The sequence below is a fragment of the Haplochromis burtoni genome, unplaced genomic scaffold, assembly GCF_018398535.1.
Source record: "Haplochromis burtoni strain Fernald_Lab_line unplaced genomic scaffold, NCSU_Asbu1 Contig_438, whole genome shotgun sequence".
Classification (NCBI taxonomy): Eukaryota; Metazoa; Chordata; class Actinopteri; order Cichliformes; family Cichlidae; genus Haplochromis; species Haplochromis burtoni.
In genome coordinates this window covers 470528-489479 of record NW_024582799.1, presented here as the reverse complement: position 1 = coordinate 489479, position 18952 = coordinate 470528, and the positions used below count along the sequence as shown (strand labels likewise).

At 45.4% G+C, this 18952-nt stretch overlaps 3 protein-coding genes across 4 annotated transcripts in view; 1 reads left to right on the top strand and 2 right to left on the bottom strand.

Annotated features, from left to right (window-relative positions):
• cd99l2 (CD99 molecule-like 2) overlaps window positions 1-1641 on the bottom strand; it is a gene marked incomplete at its 3' end in the record, with an annotated part of 6837 nt that extends 5196 nt beyond the window's left edge. The window contains 1 exon segment of the mRNA XM_042213386.1: window positions 681-1641. Coding sequence (XP_042069320.1) covers window positions 681-741 — 61 coding nt within the window.
• A 478-nt stretch (window positions 1642-2119) lies between these two features.
• med11 (mediator complex subunit 11) lies at window positions 2120-4298 on the bottom strand. Its single transcript, XM_005945401.3, has 3 exons — window positions 4018-4298; window positions 3305-3435; window positions 2120-2567 (listed from the first exon to the last, which is right to left on the bottom strand). Exons 1-3 carry the CDS (start codon window positions 4085-4087, stop codon window positions 2418-2420), a joined length of 351 nt encoding a protein of 116 aa, XP_005945463.1. The 5' UTR covers window positions 4088-4298; the 3' UTR covers window positions 2120-2417.
• Window positions 4299-4323: 25 nt separating this feature from the next.
• pelp1 (proline, glutamate and leucine rich protein 1) lies at window positions 4324-16284 on the top strand. 2 transcript variants are annotated; one of them, XM_042213374.1, is made up of 19 exons: window positions 4324-4464; window positions 4671-4735; window positions 6114-6219; window positions 6353-6502; window positions 6815-6886; window positions 7284-7343; window positions 7437-7593; window positions 8518-8650; window positions 9216-9303; window positions 9391-9479; window positions 9560-9673; window positions 10232-10382; window positions 11054-11207; window positions 11301-11356; window positions 12349-12482; window positions 12754-12856; window positions 13109-14719; window positions 15304-15618; window positions 15754-16284. In XM_042213374.1, exons 1-19 carry the CDS (start codon window positions 4324-4326, stop codon window positions 15844-15846), a joined length of 3792 nt encoding a protein of 1263 aa, XP_042069308.1. In that variant the 3' UTR covers window positions 15847-16284. The 2 variants fall into 2 exon arrangements, with proteins under 2 accessions (XP_042069308.1, XP_042069307.1); XM_042213373.1 differs by having other exon boundaries at window positions 15301-15618.
• Window positions 16285-18952: the final 2668 nt, after the last annotated feature.

The window sequence follows — 18952 nt, the reverse complement described above, 5'->3', positions numbered from 1 at the left end:
CTTGTCCTATAAGAGAAGCTAACATGTGACATTAGTCTAAAGTTATTGACCTTGTTCAGCTTCATGCAACTAATCCTAAATACAGTAACTCTGGTTCCAGTAAGCTCCACATACAAACACTGGTGTGCATGGATTTAAAATGGAGGTTTGGGGTATACAGCATTTCCATTATCCAAACCTCACTTACACTACAACGTTTACCAACCACAGCTAACTACTGACCTTAACTTACCCATTGTTAAACAACGTCATGATTAAAGCGTGTGCCATACATTCTTCACTCTACCATTCAGTCACATTTTGCTCATTTAAATCTTCCGGTTTTCAACAAATCAACTCATGACTAAATTAAATCGGGTTTTCAGTGATTCGCCTTCACCTGAAAACCGGTCACATCATCCTCCATCACCGAGCACGAGAACCATTTCCAGTAGTGCACGTGCAGCTGCGACGCACAGAGGTGACGGGGTGTTTTCTCTTTGATCTTTTCCGTGGATCTGCATCCAGAACTACAGGGACCAAAGCAAGTCACTCCAGCTGCTGAACTATAAGCAGTAAAGCTTTGTAGAGGCTGAAAACCGTACGACACGTTTCAGGCCGACGGACCGTTATTCGGCCTTAAACCGAAGTGTGGCACAAAGGGAGAGCCGGCGGGGTGAGGTGTGCGGGACAAAGCTTACCTTGGAGCGGCAGCAGCAGCGGCAGCAGCGCACACAGAGCGCACAGAGAGCGGTGAGCCATGGCTACGAGTCCACACGAGCCGAGACGAGGTGCAGAAACAACGAGCGATCAGCGGGCGTGTTGGCACTCAGCGTGTCCGAAAGCCGCATCCAGGGCGTTCCCCACGGCTAGCTGAGACACACCCACTCTGCGCCACTTCCGGTTGCTTTTAAAACAAAAGTCCTCTCATTAGAGAGATGTTGCATTAGTTCATCTCGTCATTAGCGCAAGTACACTGAACAAGGGTTATGAATAGGTTTTACTATTATTTTATCTAAAAGCTCCACGATCGCATACACGGTTCCAACAGAGCACATCAGGTCGTTTAGTCGGTGTGCTTACTATTCATGTTATTTTTTTATTTTGTGCTAAGTGAGGGTGGGGTTTATTGCTGTCAAGTTCTGGCCCCTGTGTTGGTTACTTTGATAGGTCCAGACAACTCGCCCAGGAGACACCCAGGAGGTATCCTTGCGAAATGCCTGAACTAACTCCACTGGCTCTCCACTCCTCCACTCTACAGTCGAGTCTATACTTTGAGCCCCTCCCGATGGGTGAACTCCTCACCCTATTTCTAAGGGAGAGGCCAGCCACCCTTCGAAGAAGGCCCATTTCTGCTGATTGTACCTGCAGTGTTGTTCTTTTAGTCACAAACTCTGGGTAGTGATCGTAGGTGAGAGTAAGGACATAGAGTGACAGGTAAATCCAGAGCTTCGCTTTTACGTTCAGTTCTCTCTTCATCACTGCAGCCAATTCATCTATCAAACGCTTGCTCCCCTCTCCCTTCACTTGAAGCCCAGAGATACCTAAACTCCTCCACGTGGGGCAGCAACTCAACTCAACTTAATTAAATTAAATAATCTCAAAAAACTAGGCAGCACGGTGGCACGGTGGTTAGCACTGTTGCCGCACAGCAAGAAGGTCCTGAGTTCAATTCCAACATCAGGCCGGGGTCTTTCTGTGTGGAGTTTGCATGTTCTCCCCGTGTTTGCGTGGGTTCCCTCCGGGTACTCCGGCTTCCTCCCACCGTCCAAAGACATGCAGCTTGTGGGGATAGGTTAATTGGATAATCCAAATTGCCACTAGGTGAGTGTGAATGGTTGTCTGTCCCTGTGTGTTGGCCCTGCGACAGACTGGCGACCTGTCCAGGGTGTACCCCGCCTCTCGCCCTATGACAGCTGGGATAGGCTCCAGCGCCCCCCGCGACCCTGAAAAGGATAAGCGGAAGCGAATGGATGGATAAACTCAAAATCACTGAGTTTGTTGGACAAAAAGGCAATGAAAGCAAAAGCTAAACAAAAACAGTAAAATAAGAACTATGCACAGTGTTTGGCATCTTTCTCAAAGACTGGAGGAGCCACAGATTAATGTATGAGGTTCTCTATCACAACCACAACAAAGGTTTTTCCCCCAAAGATGATTCGTTGTTTTATTAAAAGTATCGACAGTTTCTACATATGACCTGCTCCGTAAACTGATTACAAAATCAGAAACACAACATACACAGGCCCCAGTACAAAAACACTTTTTTCTTTCCTTGAGTTTTTGTTTACATTTGTTGAGACACGTCAGCATTTTAATAAAAGTGAGAAGGGCTGTGACACACGTGGGGAATACAGAGAAGTGCCGTAGCATTAGGTATCTGAAAGTGCTGTGCCAGTCCAAGCACACTGATCTCAATCCCAGCAACCGGCTGACTCTCATGTCTGCTGCTGCTGCTCCAGCATGACTTCACAGGTGCGTCCCAGTTCTCCCAGTTTGACCTTGGCATACTCGGCTCGGTTCAGTGCCATCTGACAGTCCTTCCTGGCTGAATAGGTAGAACCTTCATGTGGCTGACCAGTCGCTACCTGGAGAAAGAAAAAGGAGAAACAAACTCGAATCTGTTGCTCACAATATTTCTATCATGGAGGTAAGTTCTTCATTTATAAAAACAAATATTAATAATTAAAAGAAAAACTGCATCAGTTTGTATTTGTGAACCTCATCTATCTATTAGATTTATGACTTTAAAAATTTCCTACATAACTCTTAATTAAAAACATGTTCTCTTCAGTTTTACAGTAGTACAGAGAAAACCCCAACAATCAGACGACCCCGAGCACTTTAACCTTAACATACTGTAGAGTTTTTACCTTTAAACAGAAAGCACACGACTGTTGTTGTGATTTGGTGCTATATAAATAAACTGAACTGAATTCAGGGTCACATGATGCAGCCCCATCTATAAACTGAAACTTATTAAAAAGGAAAGTGTTAAGCCTGATCTTAAAAGTAGAGTGGGTCTCTGTCCTCTGAACCCAAACTGGGAGCTGGAGCAGACCGCTAAGGGCTCTGCCTCCCATTCTACTATCAGGAGCTCCAGGAACCACAAGTAAGCCTGCATCTCAGGTTATTATCCTAATTCATAGTATCCTAACTCTGTTAGGATAATATCAAATCTTGAAGATATGATGAAGCCTGATATTTTGAGACCTTGTAAATGAAGACTTTAAATTAAATTCTGGATTTAACAGGTGGAAGAAATTTGCCATTTCTAGTGGAGGTGAAACCGTTTCTGAAACAGGTCTGCAGCTGTGGATTGAACCTGTGTAAGGTAGCGGATCTGGCCACTTAGTTCGTTCTCCACTCGGCTGACTGAGTTCTGGAACTGGATGAGCTGTCTGTCCATGAAGCTGGCATTGTGTTTATCTTTGGAGAGTTCAAGAACAATGTTACCTGCAAGGTCAAGCATAAACATAGAAACGTGACTTAAAAAGACTCGATTAGACACAAAGGCAGAGAGTAAATTTAAAACTTGATTCTTTGTTTTAGTAAAGGACTGTGCTGTGCTGAGGACTGGTCGTTGTTGTAGAGTCAGCCAAACAAATGGAAACAAATTGTGTTGTTTGTTTTGTGTCTAAGGATACTGAAAATTGGTTCTTTGCTAGGTTTCCTGGTATGTGTATGGCTTATTAAACCAAAACCATTTTAAATGTAACAGGTCTGAGGAGTAATTTGAAACTGAGTGAAAAATCCTCAAATGTCGAAGGAAAAACTTTCAGAAAGCCTGGAAACTGCGAGCGAAACGAGGGGCTGAGTTCAGACTTTTGCTGAGGAATACATTTTCCCCTCTGTGATAAAAAACAAATCTTTACAGCGAATAATGATCAGGCAGCGATCTGTTGGAAACAGCTAGGTGGAAGTTACAGGATCTCTCGGGTACTTGTCCTACTGTCGGATGAAGAGCATCAGAAAATCAGGCAAAAGCAATCAACGATGCACGGTTTGATTAACAGCCGCAAGAAGACACCCTCTCACCGGCACACTGCAGCACCATCGCTATCTCCTTCTCCACATCCTCCAGCGCCCTGAGCCTGTCATTAGCCATCAGCAGGCGGGAAGCAGCCGCTCTCCGAGGACCAGCTCAGCACAGTGATCCAAGGTGTGACCAAAGCCACTTAATCGAGTTTAAACGGAAGGAAACGTACAACTACTGCAGTCCCTGCAACTTTAACGCGTTATGGTTGAGAGCGGGGTAACAACAAAGAGCTAAAAACTGACGTCACTGAAATATGACGGCATCAGAGTCGCACAGTAGTGACGTTCGCTTGGCGGAGAGGAAAGATGGCTACATCGGCTTGGCTGCATGGCCCATCTGCTATGCGACTAACTGAGGGTTTGGTGTCTGTTCTGAAAGAGCAGCGTCCGGAGCATCTACCCGCTCTGCTAGCAGGCTACAGGGAGCACGGCGTGTTCCAGACACAGGTAGGGCCCGGCCCGAGCGAGCTCCGCGGCTGGAAGCTGCTTCAGCGTTAGCCTGCCCTCGCTGTGCGGCAGCCGCGAGAGGCTTTGTTGTACAGTGGCTGACATCTGGAAGTATGGCAGGACCATGTGCAGCAGGAGCCGAGCTGGTTCCGCGTTTCTTAAACGTTTTGATCTCACTGTTCTCTAAAACCGTCTTGTCTTTGCAGAGCGCGTGCGCCGTTGGTGGTCTCGTGGGTTTTAGCAATGCCAAACTGGGCTCGAGCAAGACCAGGTGAGAAAGGACTACCTCAATCAGCTGTTGTCATAGGCTGATCATACTACAGTTTTTAATGTTTTAAGATGTATACCAGCACCTGAGCACTGTCCTGGACCAGGGGAGGTGTGTAGCCGCATTTGTCCTTAAATTTGCTGGCTGTCTGAGTGGTGTCCAAAAGTCATGTGGACTTTCTGGATAAGGGGAAACGTTCAGGGGAAAACCTGGACTTGTTAGGAGAACACGGTGTCCATCCCACTTTGAATGGAGCAGCTCTCATTTCTAGAAATATGGACAAATTTATTAAACCCCCCAAAATATGACTATCCAGAGTTGGGACCAGGAAGCAGAGTTGCAGTCTTACACGCCTCTCTGCAGCTTCTCTCCTCCTGCTACCCCCCAAAACCCATCTCCATGACTGTTGTCCTCCAAAACAACAAACAATCAGCAAAAAATGATTTAAAGAAAAGAAACAAAAGTATCCACAACTGTGCCGTAAAGTGAAACCGTGAAGTGTGGATTATTAAACATTCGCCCTCTGTCTTCTTAGTTCCTGTTATTACATGACAAACAAATCGATTTACTCTGCCTTACAGAAACCTGGTTACAGCAGGATGATTGTGTTAGTTTAAATGAATCAACATCCCCGAGTCACTCGAACTACCAGAATCCTCGAAGTGCAGGCCGAGGAGGGGGTGTGGCAGCTCCTACTTCAGCTTATCAATCAACCAAAGACTCAGAAACACTAAGCCTCGTCCACCCCAGCTGTGAAACTCAGCATTTAGCCTGAAAAGCCAGTTTGCTGCTCTCTTAAACAAAAACATCCATAAAGCTAGAACGTCTCACTGTTGATCACTTATTAATGGAGTACGAACAACCCCAGGTTTTCATCACGGCACAGAAACGGCTTTAGTGAAGGTTACAAATGATCTTATGGCCTCTGACAGTGGACTCATCTCTGTGCTTGTCCTTCTCGATACTGTCGACCATCAGAGTCATGCTTAAAGACACTGCGCTGCAGGGATTTGAATCATGACTGTCTAATAGTCTTCTGTTTTTTGTGAATGGAGAGTCCTCTTCACACACTGAGGTTAATTATGGAGTTCCCCAGGGTTCAGTGCTAGGACCACTTCTGTTTACGCCGCGTACTTTGTGCTTTTACAAATGATCATCTATGCTACAGGATATGATGTGTGTTTTATTAACCTCGGTTCATTCTAACACATTGATGAGTCTCCATGCGAATCAGTAGCATTTTGTTCTTAAGCCCTCATCTACTCACCTTTAGCTCAACATCTCCTGTTGATACAATGTTATGAATGTGAATATAATTTCACACAGTCGAAACAGGTTCACTTTGATACTGTATGTTTCTAACATGATTCTGTGTGAGCAGGTTCGAGGGGCTCTGCCTGCTCTCCATGCTGGTTAAAGACAGTTCCAGCGATCTATTCCAGCAGCACTGCCTGTCGTGGCTGCGCTCCCTGCAGCAGGTCATACAGGTAAAGTCACGTGTCGGCTGTTATCATTACAATATTGCTATTTTTCTCCATTTTATCTTAAGGCCTAAAAATTAAAGGTTAGCGTTTCATTTTTAAAATTAAAAATACTTTCTGTGTTTTTGTTCTTCACTAGTCTCAGGCTCCAGTTGAGACTGTGCAGCTAGCAGTGAACGTTCTGAAGGACTTGCTGCAATACTCGTCTCAGCTAGCAGAGCTGGCCAGAGAGGTTGGCCTCAACTCCATCCTGGGCATCCTCACATCCCTGCTGGGTCTCAAGTCAGAGGTGAGGTGACAAGGCGGTGAGTGGAAGGGCCCACCAGGAGGGCTCCGGAGCCCCTCTGGTGGAGTGTGTATCCAGGTACTTTGACACGCAGTTAGTGCCACAGAATGTGAGTGTTAGCCCTGCCACAGACTGGCGACCCTGCCTCTGACACCGCCCCACAACCCTGATGAGGATGGGTGAATTGAAAGTTCTGTTTAGTTACAATGTAACACTTTATGTATAATTGCATCTGTTATTATTCAGTTAGCTTCAGCTCAGATATCGATCTTCTAACTAGCCTTAAAACGGTATTTTGTTCCTGTTTGATGTTAGTGTGAGCTGGCAGCCATGGAGGGAATGACGGCCTGTATGACCTACTATCCAAGAGCGTGTGGATCCTTGAGGGTGAGACACTCCTTCCTGAGACTGTTTGGATTGTTATCGTGGTGCTACTAAATATCTCTTCTTCTTCTTCTTCTTCTTCTTCTTCTTCCTCTTACTATATAACAACAATAATAATAATATCTATTATTTATTAGTCATTGCTGTCGCACACTTCTGACAGATTAAGATAAGATAAAACTTTATTAATCCCTCGGGTGGGTTCCTCTGGGAAATTCGGTCATTGTCAGCAAAATAAATAAAAACATTCAATTTATACTTGGAATTTTTTACACCAGTATATAGTTTAATGTTGCTACAGTATTCCTTTAGCAGTATTCTGTGCTGTACTCTGTATTCTACTGGCTGCCTCTGTTTAGAACCCAGCTGTGTCAAACCTGCACCTGTTGTTGTTTTTAAGGACAAGCTGGCAGCGTACTTCCTTTCCAAGATGGACAGCACAGACAGGAAAACACAAGAGGTTTGACAAAACAAGCACCGAGTCTTTTTTTTAAAGATTATTATCATTATTTGAAGATTTGTTTGAACGTTTGTTTTGCTGTTACTCTGTCAGATGGCCTGTCAGTGCTACGGTCGTCTGCCCTGCCTGGGCGGCGTGCTGGACAGAGGGGTCGGGGCTGGCAGAGCTGAGGGCTGGACCAATCAGATTCACTGCCTACTGGCCTCAGCCAATGGCCTGCTGGCTCAGCTCTACCAAGGTTCAGAAACAGGTGTGTTGTTTTCTTTGTGAGCAGTGGTGACATTTGGCTTCTGTGTGTGTTTGTCTCCGTCCATGTACGCTTGGAGTTTTTACATTTTTTAGTGAAAAGAAACAAAAACACGTCAGTTAACAAACAATGAAAACAAGAAATTCTTCAAATCTGTCTCCTTCCATCCAACTAATATGAAACATTGTGTTCATTACAATGAATCGCTATTTAAAACTGTAAAAATAAAAGCTTTGTCATAAGCTAGTAAAGTGTACGTGGGCCAGTGGAACTCTGGACCCTGAATTATGATTAATATTAATTATAACATGTTTTTTTTATCGCCATAGAAACGGCATCAAAGCACAGACACACTCAGTCATTTCATGTAGAAACACAATCCGATGGTTCAGTTTTGGTTTTGTGACAGATTCAAACATTGAGCAGTTTATTCTGAAAGAACTTTGTTGTTTCTCTTTGAATTCTTTATCATTTCTTATTAATAAGACAAAAGTATTTCTTATTCGAGCTGCAGACCTACATGTGGTATTAAAGCCTAAAACTAAAACGTAACAAAAACAGAAGTTTTGATTGAATCTTGGGTTAAAGTCCTGTTTTCGTCGTCCACAGTCCTCGACGTTGTCGTGTCGACGCACCTTGATTAACTCGATAATGTCAAAGCAAACTTCTCCTGCTGGCCACACATTTTGTTTAAAATGGTGCAGTTATGTTCTTTTGTCTTACAGCGCGTCACTGTGGCCCAAACACTGCGTATCACTCCTCCACACTCCTCACTTTTCTAGATAAAATGCATTTCTACCAAGTAAATCAGTCAGTGAACCGTGCAGTGAACAGCTGTCAGTGTTGGAGGTGCTGACGTGATGGTGTGACTGTATCCGTTTACTGTTACCGAGGTTACTCACACTCGATTGCTTCTTGCGGTCACAGATGGAGCGATGCAGTATCAAGGTCCCGGGATGGAGCTGGCCTTTCCTCACCTGGACCCAACAGATCCCCTGCTGCTCCTGCAGCTCCAGCACAGATACACTGCTGTGTGCCTCGCACTCAAACACACACTTAGGTACAACACATGCAGACAAGCACACACACCTTTCCCACTCAGAGGTTTCATCTGGAATGACTCTCAACTTGGATTTGACCCTCCTGCACAACCTTTAATCTGTGCTGCCACTGTCGTGTATCTGTGACCCTATTAAACCAATCTGTGGTCAGGCTGTCTGCATGAACATGCTGCAGCTGTGGGTGGAGCATTTTCTGTATCGATAGTGATGCACAGATGCTTTGCATTACTAAGAAGCAAAGCAATCTTTAGACTTTACTACTGCGACGTGCTCAGTTTAGGAGTGAAGTCGTGTCAGAGCTCTGACATCAGACTTCTGAACTAACTGGAATGAGCATTATTGACCAAGCTGGTATTAGGATAACTGGGATACAGAAAACATCTGGAAAACACCCAATTGAATCAGTTGTACCTCTTATTTCTTTACCTCAGCTTTTTAGCATAGTTGTAACATTTACACAAATACACTCAAAGGCCCCTTTGTTTAATAAGAACCTGTACGAGCAGTAAAGGCTTTCATTGTTTCTGGTACTCGTTGCATTCCTTTGTCGTTTCCTTCCATCAGAGTAGATCCCGCCTCAGCTGTGCGCTTGCCCGTCAGGCCAATGCTCAACTTGGTGTGCCGAGCCCTTGCTGTCAGCTCCAAGAGCATAGTGAGCACACACACAATAACACTTACTGAACAGAGACCGTGTCAAAAGCACTACTGATCTTAATGCACGTTTGACTTTGTGTGTCAGAATTTAACAGGAGATGGAAGTGTGAGGCTGCTGGTCCTCCCCATCATACACAGCAACACCCTGGAAGTCCTGTCAAGTGTGATCACTGTGTGAGTACTCGCACACACACGCAGGAGGCCACATTTTGATTTCCTGCAAGCCTGACTCTTGGATTTGTGCTGTGTTACAGAGTACGGGTCGGCATGGTTCAGTACGCTGCAGTAATACAGAGGCTGTTTTCTCAAACACTCTCTGCTTGGACCCCCCTACCTGAGACCAGTGTGGGACAGCAGAGGGCCTACAGGTGACTCACAGCCTCGCACAGCTGCTGTTTGGAGTACTGACTGAAGCCGCGAGTTCAGCCTGCAGTTGGAAACCTCGTACACACCTAATATCAGCTAGTGCATCATATTTCATTACGTGTGTGCAGCGTGTGTGTAGCTACAACCTACAGTTGCCCCTGAGAGCCGTGGAGCAGAGTCAGTGGTTACCAAGACAACCACCAAGTACTGTAACAACTGGAAGTAACAAAATCTTTACAAAGGTTTCCTCAGAGAGGCTGATGTAAGATCACTGTTCTCATCGCTGCCCTGAAGCGTCCTTAGCACGCTGTGTGTGCTCGCAGACGTCTGAAGGAGTGAATGATGACCATTTAGAGGTTTTTAGTCCCGAGAAAAGAAAGAAAGTCTTAACTGATCTGTTGCAACACAAAGAAGATGAAATGAAAACTCCGTGTGGGGATCGAGGAGCTTATTTTAGTAACATTATGGGAAACTGGGGACAGTCTGAGCTGCTGCACTGGGGAAGATTTAATAATGTGTCATCAAGTATATTCATCTCTTGTCTCTCCTCCTTCCCACAGTGCAGTGCGGGTGTCAGTGTACAGAACCTTGGAGCTGTGGGTCCAGGTTGCCGGAGCGTCTTCTAGCATCCTTCAGGGAAGCCCGGGGCACTCGGAGCTCCTCTTTAACCACCTACTCGGGGACATCACACCAGGAGCAGAGTCTGTCAAGGTAGGGGAAAGATGCATTTGGACTAGTCGTCGTCACTAGTCTGTATCAATGCAGTGCCACCAGATGGCGCATCAGTGTTGAGAAACGCCATAAATCTGATCATCTAGGCCTCGTAGTTTGTTAACACTGTTAGAAAAACATCGCAGAGAGGTTTCGCCTTTACTGATAAGGTGAGGAGTTGAGTCATTCAGGAGGGGCTCAGAGTAGAGCCGCTACTCCTCCACGTCTAAAGGAGACTGCTAATGTCGACAGATCTATCAGCTGGCCTTGGAAATGTTCGGCATTTCAACAGATGAGCTGGAGGAGGTGATAAAAGGGAGGCTGCTGCCCCAAAGCCTGACTCCAGATAAGCAGAAGAAAAACGCCGGATGATTCACTGTTTTCCTGTTTTAGTTTGAAGTCGTGGTCAGGAAGTTTCAAACAGAGAACCTAAGAATGTAATTGTTTAAAATGCTTTGCTATTAGTTTTGGAGGTTTTCCACTAAAGGGTTATCAAATCTAACTTGATATCTGAGACTCGTCAATTTTTTTTTCAACTAAGAGATTAGTCATGAGCACTAAATCTAAAAAATTTACTTTAAGCTCTGACCTTTATGAAACTAAAGGGAACCAGTGGTTTGTTGGGATGTGCTGAGCTCTCTGCTCCTGTGCGTGGGGTGTCCTGTTTCCAGCTCCGGGCGGGACTATCAGCTGATGTTGTTCCTGGAGGAAAGCCCGGCCCTCGTAGGACGAAGCATTTGGTGATGGCAGATACAGTCGGGCCATCGCTGCAGAGGAAAGGAGACCATCTAGCCAATCAAGATACCTGCCTTGCAGCTGTCAGGGGTGAGATGCAAACCAAGTTTAATGTTATTGGGAGTTTACTGGTATACTACGTATGATATTCTGATACCAGACTGACCTTTGTCATCCTTGTAGCACTGAGACAGATCATACAGACCAGTGGGACGCTACTGAAGGACGACATTCACAAGGTAAATGATGTTAAAATAACATAAGCGCTACAAAAGATTAGCCCAGCAGAGGGAGACACTTTCTACAGGCGTCTCCAACCATCCACAGATCAGCCTCTGCTGCAGCGAGTGGCACCGAGCCGCCCGCTTTGGAAGAAGATCCGTGTTTAAGCAGACGTGATGTTTGCAGTTCTTTAAGCAACGATTTCCTCCACCCACAGTGCATTTCTAATGATCCACATGAAATATCCCAACGTGTTCTAATATGTTCTTGCAGCCAGAAAAGAAATTATGTAACTTCATACACAAATTATAGTGATGCATGTTTACTTTTTTAAATAGAGAACGCCCATATCTGTGAAATTGTTGCTCAAAGTGCTGCCGAACATCATCTGTTTAAACCTTGTTCTTCTTTTAAAACTGAATTTTTCAGTGTACAGTCTAATGGATTCATGTGTGTTATTGTTTTAAACTAATTATTAACATTATGCATGATCATTTTACTTGACTAGCAGTTTGTTTTAAAAGATTAACATGGTTATTAATGTGTTATTAAATAGAAACAGGCCGTTTTCCTGCTTATTACACAGAACCTACCGCAGGTAATAGAGTAGTAATAACATAGGAATTAGCACATTATTGCATTCTTGTTACCCTGCAGTTCCCACATCATTAGCTTCAGTTTGTGGACCATTATTATCCAATTGCATCAGTTTCAGTGTAATATTACTCGGCTGTAACTGTAAGTGGTGTGGTTAGCGTCGACGTGGAGTTACATGTCTCAGCAGGTCCACGTCAGGTTGTGGCGTAGGGTTAAAATGGGATACTGATTACAAGTTATGATGTAGTAAGACGCGTTTCCCATCTTGTGATGATCTGCAGCTGTAAAGTAAAATGCTTTTGTTTGTTTTTTCCATCATTTAGCATTTTTGGTGTATTGCAGGAGAGACTCTTCATTTTATTGTTTTTAATAACGAACGATTACACTGTTGTGTCCTGTCGATTCCTTCAAGCGGCTCCATGAGGTGGTTCTGCCACTGTGTGTGCGCCTGCAGCAGCAGCAGTCTTGCAGCAGCAATGCATGTGAATCTGCAGGGAGCGCGAGTGGGCAGTACAGCAGTGCTCTGACTCGACGAGAACTGTACAGGTACGATCTTCATGTTAACGATGAGCCACACATTAGTGTTCCAGTAGTGTTACGGTGCTGCTCCTGCTTTTTGTCCAGGTTGAGTTTAAATGTTCCACTGTTGACTGAAGGAATGTCCACACAGTGCTTTATTCAGACTGGACCCAGTCTGACACCACCCTAGCACCAGCACCACTGTGGGCCCCGAACTGGTCTATGTTCTGTAGATGCAAAAGTTCACTTTAGCTTCGTGTTGGACTGAAGGAGCTGTTTCACTTGTATGAATTTGAAGGTTATTGCTGGCCCTGGTCCTGGTCCCCTCACCCTGTTGGCCCCCACCTCTGACCTGTGCTGTGTCAATCCTCAGTAACGGGCGCACCGACAGGAATGTTAAGGTAAGCCCTAAGGACCTGAAGCGCTGCAAAAAGGCTTTTAAAATGTAGCAACGTGTAGTGAGTGGAAGGATCAACATTTGTCTTGCTGTGAAGTTGAAATAAAATAATTATGGAGACAATGATGTACAATCTGCCTCAAGTCTTCTGTTAAAGCTCAGATTGACTTAACAGTTTCAGACTTGGCAAAAACATGAAGTGTTTGTCTGTTCACTGTTTCCAGCTTTTAATCAAACCCATCGTCCACTTTCTCAGGTGTCTTCGTTCTGCGCGGAGGCCTTGACCATCTGTAACTTGATCCTTCATCCCCGCTTTCCCTCCATCGCCCTTCCTTTGCCACCTCTCACCATGAAACCTTCCTCCACCACTCCGGTCCTGCCCTCTTCCCAGGGACCTGCCCCTGGATTAACCTTGCCAAACCTGCTTGGAGGTCCTGCCCCAGGCCCTCCTTTTCCCGCCCGTCACTCTCTCAACCTGGGCCCTGCTTCCCTTCTGAGCTCTTTTGAGAACCATCTGTCTCTGGTTCCGGGACTTCCAGGCCAGGGTCCGACTGCAGGAGACATGATTCTGTCCCCACATTCGCACCACCAGCCTGATCCTGCAGGCCTGGGCCCTCCGGATGGACAGAGACCCGTGTTTGTGCGTTTTGACAAAGAGGAAGCCGAAGACGTCGAGATCTCTCTGGCAAGTGACTCGGACGACAGCGTGGTCATTGTTCCTCCGGGTATGCTTAACATGGAGACTCAGCAGGACGACGCAGCAGCAAACTCACAGAGCATGTCCTCCTCTGCACCGGGTGGCACTGGTGTGACACTCGCAGGTGCAGAATCTGTCACCATGGTCCCAACTACGGCAGCCGCAGCCACAATAGACGGGGTCTCTCTGCCCAATGACCTGGCTGCCTCTTCCCCCCTCCTCACTGCTTCCACCACCTCCATCAACTCCTTTCCTCCTTCCAGTGCCTCGGTGGTCTCCCTGGTTCCACCTTTGAACTCCAGCACCTTTACAGCTCCACCTGTTGGTCTGGGGGAGTCATTGCCTGGCAGACCGCAGCTCCAGCAGATGCTTATGCAGCCCTCGACGGCAAGCCAGGCTGGTCCCATGGGGTTACCGCTCCAGATGCACCTGCAGAATCAATTAAGTCAGCAGGGACGGCACCTCCACCAGCAACCAGCTGCTGCTGCCAGCAGCGAAGATTCTGCTGTCATCAATATTAACAGTACTGATGATGAAGAGGAAGATGATGAGGACATAGATGAAGATGAAGAGCTGGAGGAGGATGAGGAGGAGGAGGGGATAGATGAGGAGGACGAAGAGGAGGATGTAAGTGAGTTAGCTGATGAGTTTTTTGATGGGGAGGAATATGAGGAGCTGGATGAAGAAGACGGTGAAGATTTGGAGGAGGAAGAAGAGGAGGAAGAAGAGGAAGAGGATGGCGACATACCGCCTCTGGAGGGAGTCGAAGACAAAGACGGAGGGTCGGGGATACAGGAGGGGAAGCTGGATGAGGAACGGATTTCTGCATTTAATGTGGAGGAACGCACAGAAGGAGGAATAGAGGAGATCCAAACTAACAGGGCGCTGTTCGGAGAGGACACGATGAAGGTGCAGGAGGTGGAGAGCATCGGAGTCCTCGAAGCGGCTCGGGAGGGCGAAGTAGAAGAGGAGGACAACGAAAGGATGGATGACCCCACCATGCCGCAGATCCTGTGTGTCACCGGAGGAGCGTTGGAGGAGCGAGAGGAGGCCGAGGAGGAGAGGGAGCAAGCCGGAGCAGAGCTGCAGAAAGAGGAGTGTTCGTGGGAGCAGGGAGCCAAGGAGGACGAGCCGCAAGCAGCGGAGCCCGAACAACCGGCCAGTCAACAGGTAGATCCTGCAGCTTTGTGAATCATACTGTTGAATGACAGCGTTACACAGCTCAGCGTGCTGAATGCATTAGACAATGTAATGAGGCTTTGCAGTACAAGTAACTCAGAGTGTAAGTGAGACAGGAAAGAGCAACAGCAGGTGGTGCAGCATGAAGAATAAAAAGGTTTATCAGTGTAATCAAGGCCACTGATATCCATGACACGCTTCATGGAAACAAAGTTGTTGCTTTCAGCAGTGTCCTGTTGAGAAAGTAGGCCAGAGTAAAAAGACAGACGCCCTCTACTGGTAAGATCAAACTTTCCCTTCATAAAGTAAACAGCTGGGGCTGGATCAGGTGACCCTCATTATGCTGCAGTGGCCTTATATGCAAAATATACATGAATTTCTCACAAAAAGCCTGATTTTCTAATGTGATCATCACAGTCTGAGCTCCAGATTATCTCAGCAGCTCAGTCATATATTTGTACAAATGCACATGAAGTATTACTACACAGTCTCTGTTAGAAATGTGTTTTTCTCCTATATATGATAAATAAAGAGAGTATTACAAGGAAACCGAAGCTTTCTGTCTGTATCAGCAGGAATCAGCAGCTGAGCCTGCAGAGGACGCCAGCGCGAGCGATAACCAGCTGCCCAGCTGTGAGGACGAACCGCTCGAAGCTCTTCAAGCAGGAGACTCGACAGCAGTGGCAGACTCTGAAGACGCAACAGAACCAAATGTGACAGAGAAACAGGAAGAAGACACTGAGAAGAGCTCTGAAAAGGAAGCAGAGCAGCCAGAGACGGGAGCAGGAGAAGGGCAGGAGAGTAATGGAGAGGAGGGAAAAGGAGTGAAGAGGAAGAGGGAGGAAGGACATGGAAAAGAAGAGGCGGGGCAAAGCCCAGAGAAGAAAAAGGTATTGCTTTGAATCCCTCGTTAAGATGCAGATGGTAGCTGCTGTTTGTCCACTGATTGAAAGCTTCTTCGGTCAGGGTGATGACCTGACTGTATGAACTTGTGCTTTACACTGTGTGACGTCGCTGTCTTTCAGATGGACGATGAAGCCATGGCGTCAATGTTGGCTGATTTTGTGGCGTGTCCACCTGATGATGAAGACGGTGCTTCTGGATCAAAAGCCTCATAAATATTTGCCAACCTGAAATGAAGTTAACACTGATCTCCGGCTTCTGTGAGCAGAATCTGGCAAAACATGTATCGTTAGTCACATTCCCAAGGTTTAGTTACCTCAAACATCGTGCTTTACATCACGTGTCACAGCAGTTTAATATGGCGTTCAGTCTTTTAACCATCGGGACCATTTCTGGCTGGTCCGACTGTCAGCCCCGGGTTATAATTGGCTGTCAGGTGTAAGAGAACTCTTTTCTACGGCGGACCCAGTGTCCTCCCAGCAAGGAGGCAAAGCTCCGTGAAATGTGTTAACCTGATGACTTTGTTGTTCTTTACAGCACAAGTATCTTCCAGCTAGTTTGCAGTTTTACTTTTGTTTGTATGCATCTTTTTTGCTCTCATGGTTTGGCATCAACGTCATGCTTTCTTAAAAAAATAAAATGTACTTCCATTACATGTTTTTCTTTTGTTTGGGTTCTTTTTGGGGGTTTTTGTCTGACGTCTGCTTGCATTAATCATTGTTATGGGACTGATTTGCTGTACATGTTAGAGGTGCTGCTCCTCCACGTTGAAAGGATTTGGGGTGAAGGAGAGGGAGGTGTGGGCATCTCTGATAGCCGCTTTGTTAGCTCTTGGAGGTTGCGCACGGCCTAACGGATCCCCGTCTGACCCACCTGCTGTCATTTTCAGAACTGGCTGAGCCAATAAACTGCATTCAGCAACCCGCAGGACTCCAGCACATGCTGCAGGTTGATCCCCGGGCCAGAGCCGTTTGGTCCCGGGCGCCAGAGTTCAGGCTCGGATGTGAAATTATGGTTTTCAGTGTTTTTATCGTTAACTCGGTTCCCTGGGTCTTTTCCCGTGTTAGTAGTTTGGTGTCTTATTTTGAAAGAAATATTACGCGTTACCATAGCGACCAGAGAGCATTAGGATGCTTAGTCTGTTGTGCGCATTTCCGGAGGACGCTGCTAATAAAGTTAGCTACACAGTGAATTCGCGTATTTGATACTGTATTTACAAAATACCACAGTTGTTCTCGTGGTCGTATCATTTTATTTTGTTTTATTTATCCGCGACAACTCCGTGGAAATATTCCGTGGCGCAAAAAAGGTTGTAGAGCACTTCAGCAATGAGCAAGCTTTGTAAATGAGGAAGACACGAGGCGCAGCTGCTGCAGGGTGGGAGTGGGCTCGGCCGCAGTGTGAAGATAAAGCTCTCATTGATATTGCTGTCAGAGCTGCCAGCCATACTTCCCACGCTGTCTACATGCATGTTCTCACGCAACTGAAAAACAAATTTCAAACTGAACCTAAGCCAGTGCACAAGAGTGAGTACCCACGGTCACAGGGGAACGCCCCCTCCTTTTTTAATAAAAACTCATGACTTTAAGTAAACAATCTCAGATGTACGTGCCTCAGTGGAAACCTGGTAATATAACACACTACATATGTAGATGGTCCCAAACATAAAGAGCATTACTATAAATGACGTTCACTGTTTCTGGTTCACTGGCTCAGTGCAATCTAGTGAACATTTAAGACACCACACACAACAGTTTGTGTCAAATAAATCAAATGCAGTAAAATGGCAGAAACAAGAATCAAAGGACAGTCGATGTAACATTTTTTTCCTCAAAGATATTTTTATTGAAGCAACAACAAAAACGGATACACAGAATTGTTAAACAACAGACAAGTACGTTTCACAATGATTGAACTGAAATAACACAATGCAGATTAATGACACACTCACATATCTTGTAATTGCTTTTATCAGTTTAGCCCCACTTAGCCCCATCCCTCAGTCCAGGTAGAAAAAAACCGTCGTAAATACAACAGGACAAAGCAGATATATAAGATGAAATAATTGAATCCAAGGAATTAGTCGACATTTAAAGGAAAAAATAAAGAACAAAACTAAAGAGGACGTGACAGACGTCCAATAGGAATAAAGAGAAAGCTTGATGTAAATATTAGCCTGTAGAAGGCAAACCAGTAGTGACCCTTGATGACTGCTTAGATATTGTTATTTCAATAATAATTTGTTTCTTCGTTTAATGCAGTTTGATGAAAAGTTCAAATACAGTGTAAAAGTAGTGAGCCTCGCCTCGTTTCTTTCCATTTTCCAAGGAGTCAAACTTTTCTTTTTTAATCTTTTTCCTTTGGCTGCTTTTTCTCTCACTCTTCAGTTTAGACCTTCTACCCGATAATTTCCTGAGGAATCTGGTTTGTTTACTTGGCCACATAACATTGACTAAGAATTCATTCAAGCCTCAAAAAGCTCCGTACTCCAGGGATGAATCAGTTATTGAAACCGCAGCCTCCTTTGATGCGGGCTCACTTGTGTACCTACAGCTGCAGCAGTGGAGACTGTCAGGAAACTGAACCAGGGAGTGGAAGTAGGGCTCTTGGCTCCTTCATAGTGAGAGCACTAAGCCACAGACACAGATATGTGGATAACACCTGGGTCAAAATCAACATGCAAGACGTAAAAGTTCACATCAACTTTGTTCTTCTGCTGTTTTAAAAAAAGTAACAAAGTCGAAAAACTCCAGTTTTCACTGATTTCTTTGTCTTTTTTCATTTTCAGTATGTTTCTTATTCTTATTATTCCAACACATCTGCCTTCAACCTTTAGGAAGCACACAGTGTCTGATGTTTTATTTTAATTTCACTAAAACATTCTAATAAATAATTTCTAATTATTGCTGTAACTGAAAGTGTGAAAGACTTCAGGGCTGGGCTGATGCTTCAAGATCCTAACGACGTCGCTGATGTGTGATCAGGCTGCTGCTGTTACCTCAGTGAACTCTTGTCTTCTTTGGAAATTACAAACTGACACAACTGCAACTTCACAATGCCGAACTTAGCAAAGTGTGAGGAAAAACCCCAGAACAAGACAGACGGATGTTTTCCTCGCAGCTGTTTGGAGATGATTAAAATATTCTGCAGCAGCTCCTTTTTCAGCGTCTGCCAACAGCTTCAAATATTTAGCAGCATGATATCAACTATTTAGATTGTCTGCAGTAGATACTACACCCTCAATACCCAAGAATCACCTTCAGCAACTGGAAACAGCTGTGAAAGCTTTGTCGACAGCTTACAGTTACTAAACTGGGGACT

Excerpts from the sequence above, each read along its gene's own strand:
- med11 (XM_005945401.3), bottom strand. The coding sequence starts at position 4,087 with ATGGCTAATGACAGGCTCAGGGCGCTGGAGGATGTGGAGAAGGAGATA. Across the intron at positions 3,436-4,017 it reads GATGGTGCTGCAGTGTGCCG|GTAACATTGTTCTTGAACTC; the intron begins GTGAGAGGGTGT and ends TTGACCTTGCAG. Across the intron at positions 2,568-3,304 it reads AGATCCGCTACCTTACACAG|GTAGCGACTGGTCAGCCACA; the intron begins GTTCAATCCACA and ends TTCTTTCTCCAG.
- pelp1 (XM_042213373.1), top strand. The coding sequence starts at position 4,324 with ATGGCTACATCGGCTTGGCTGCATGGCCCATCTGCTATGCGACTAACT. Across the intron at positions 7,344-7,436 it reads CAGACAGGAAAACACAAGAG|ATGGCCTGTCAGTGCTACGG; the intron begins GTTTGACAAAAC and ends TTACTCTGTCAG. Across the intron at positions 14,720-15,300 it reads AACAACCGGCCAGTCAACAG|CAGGAATCAGCAGCTGAGCC; the intron begins GTAGATCCTGCA and ends TGTCTGTATCAG.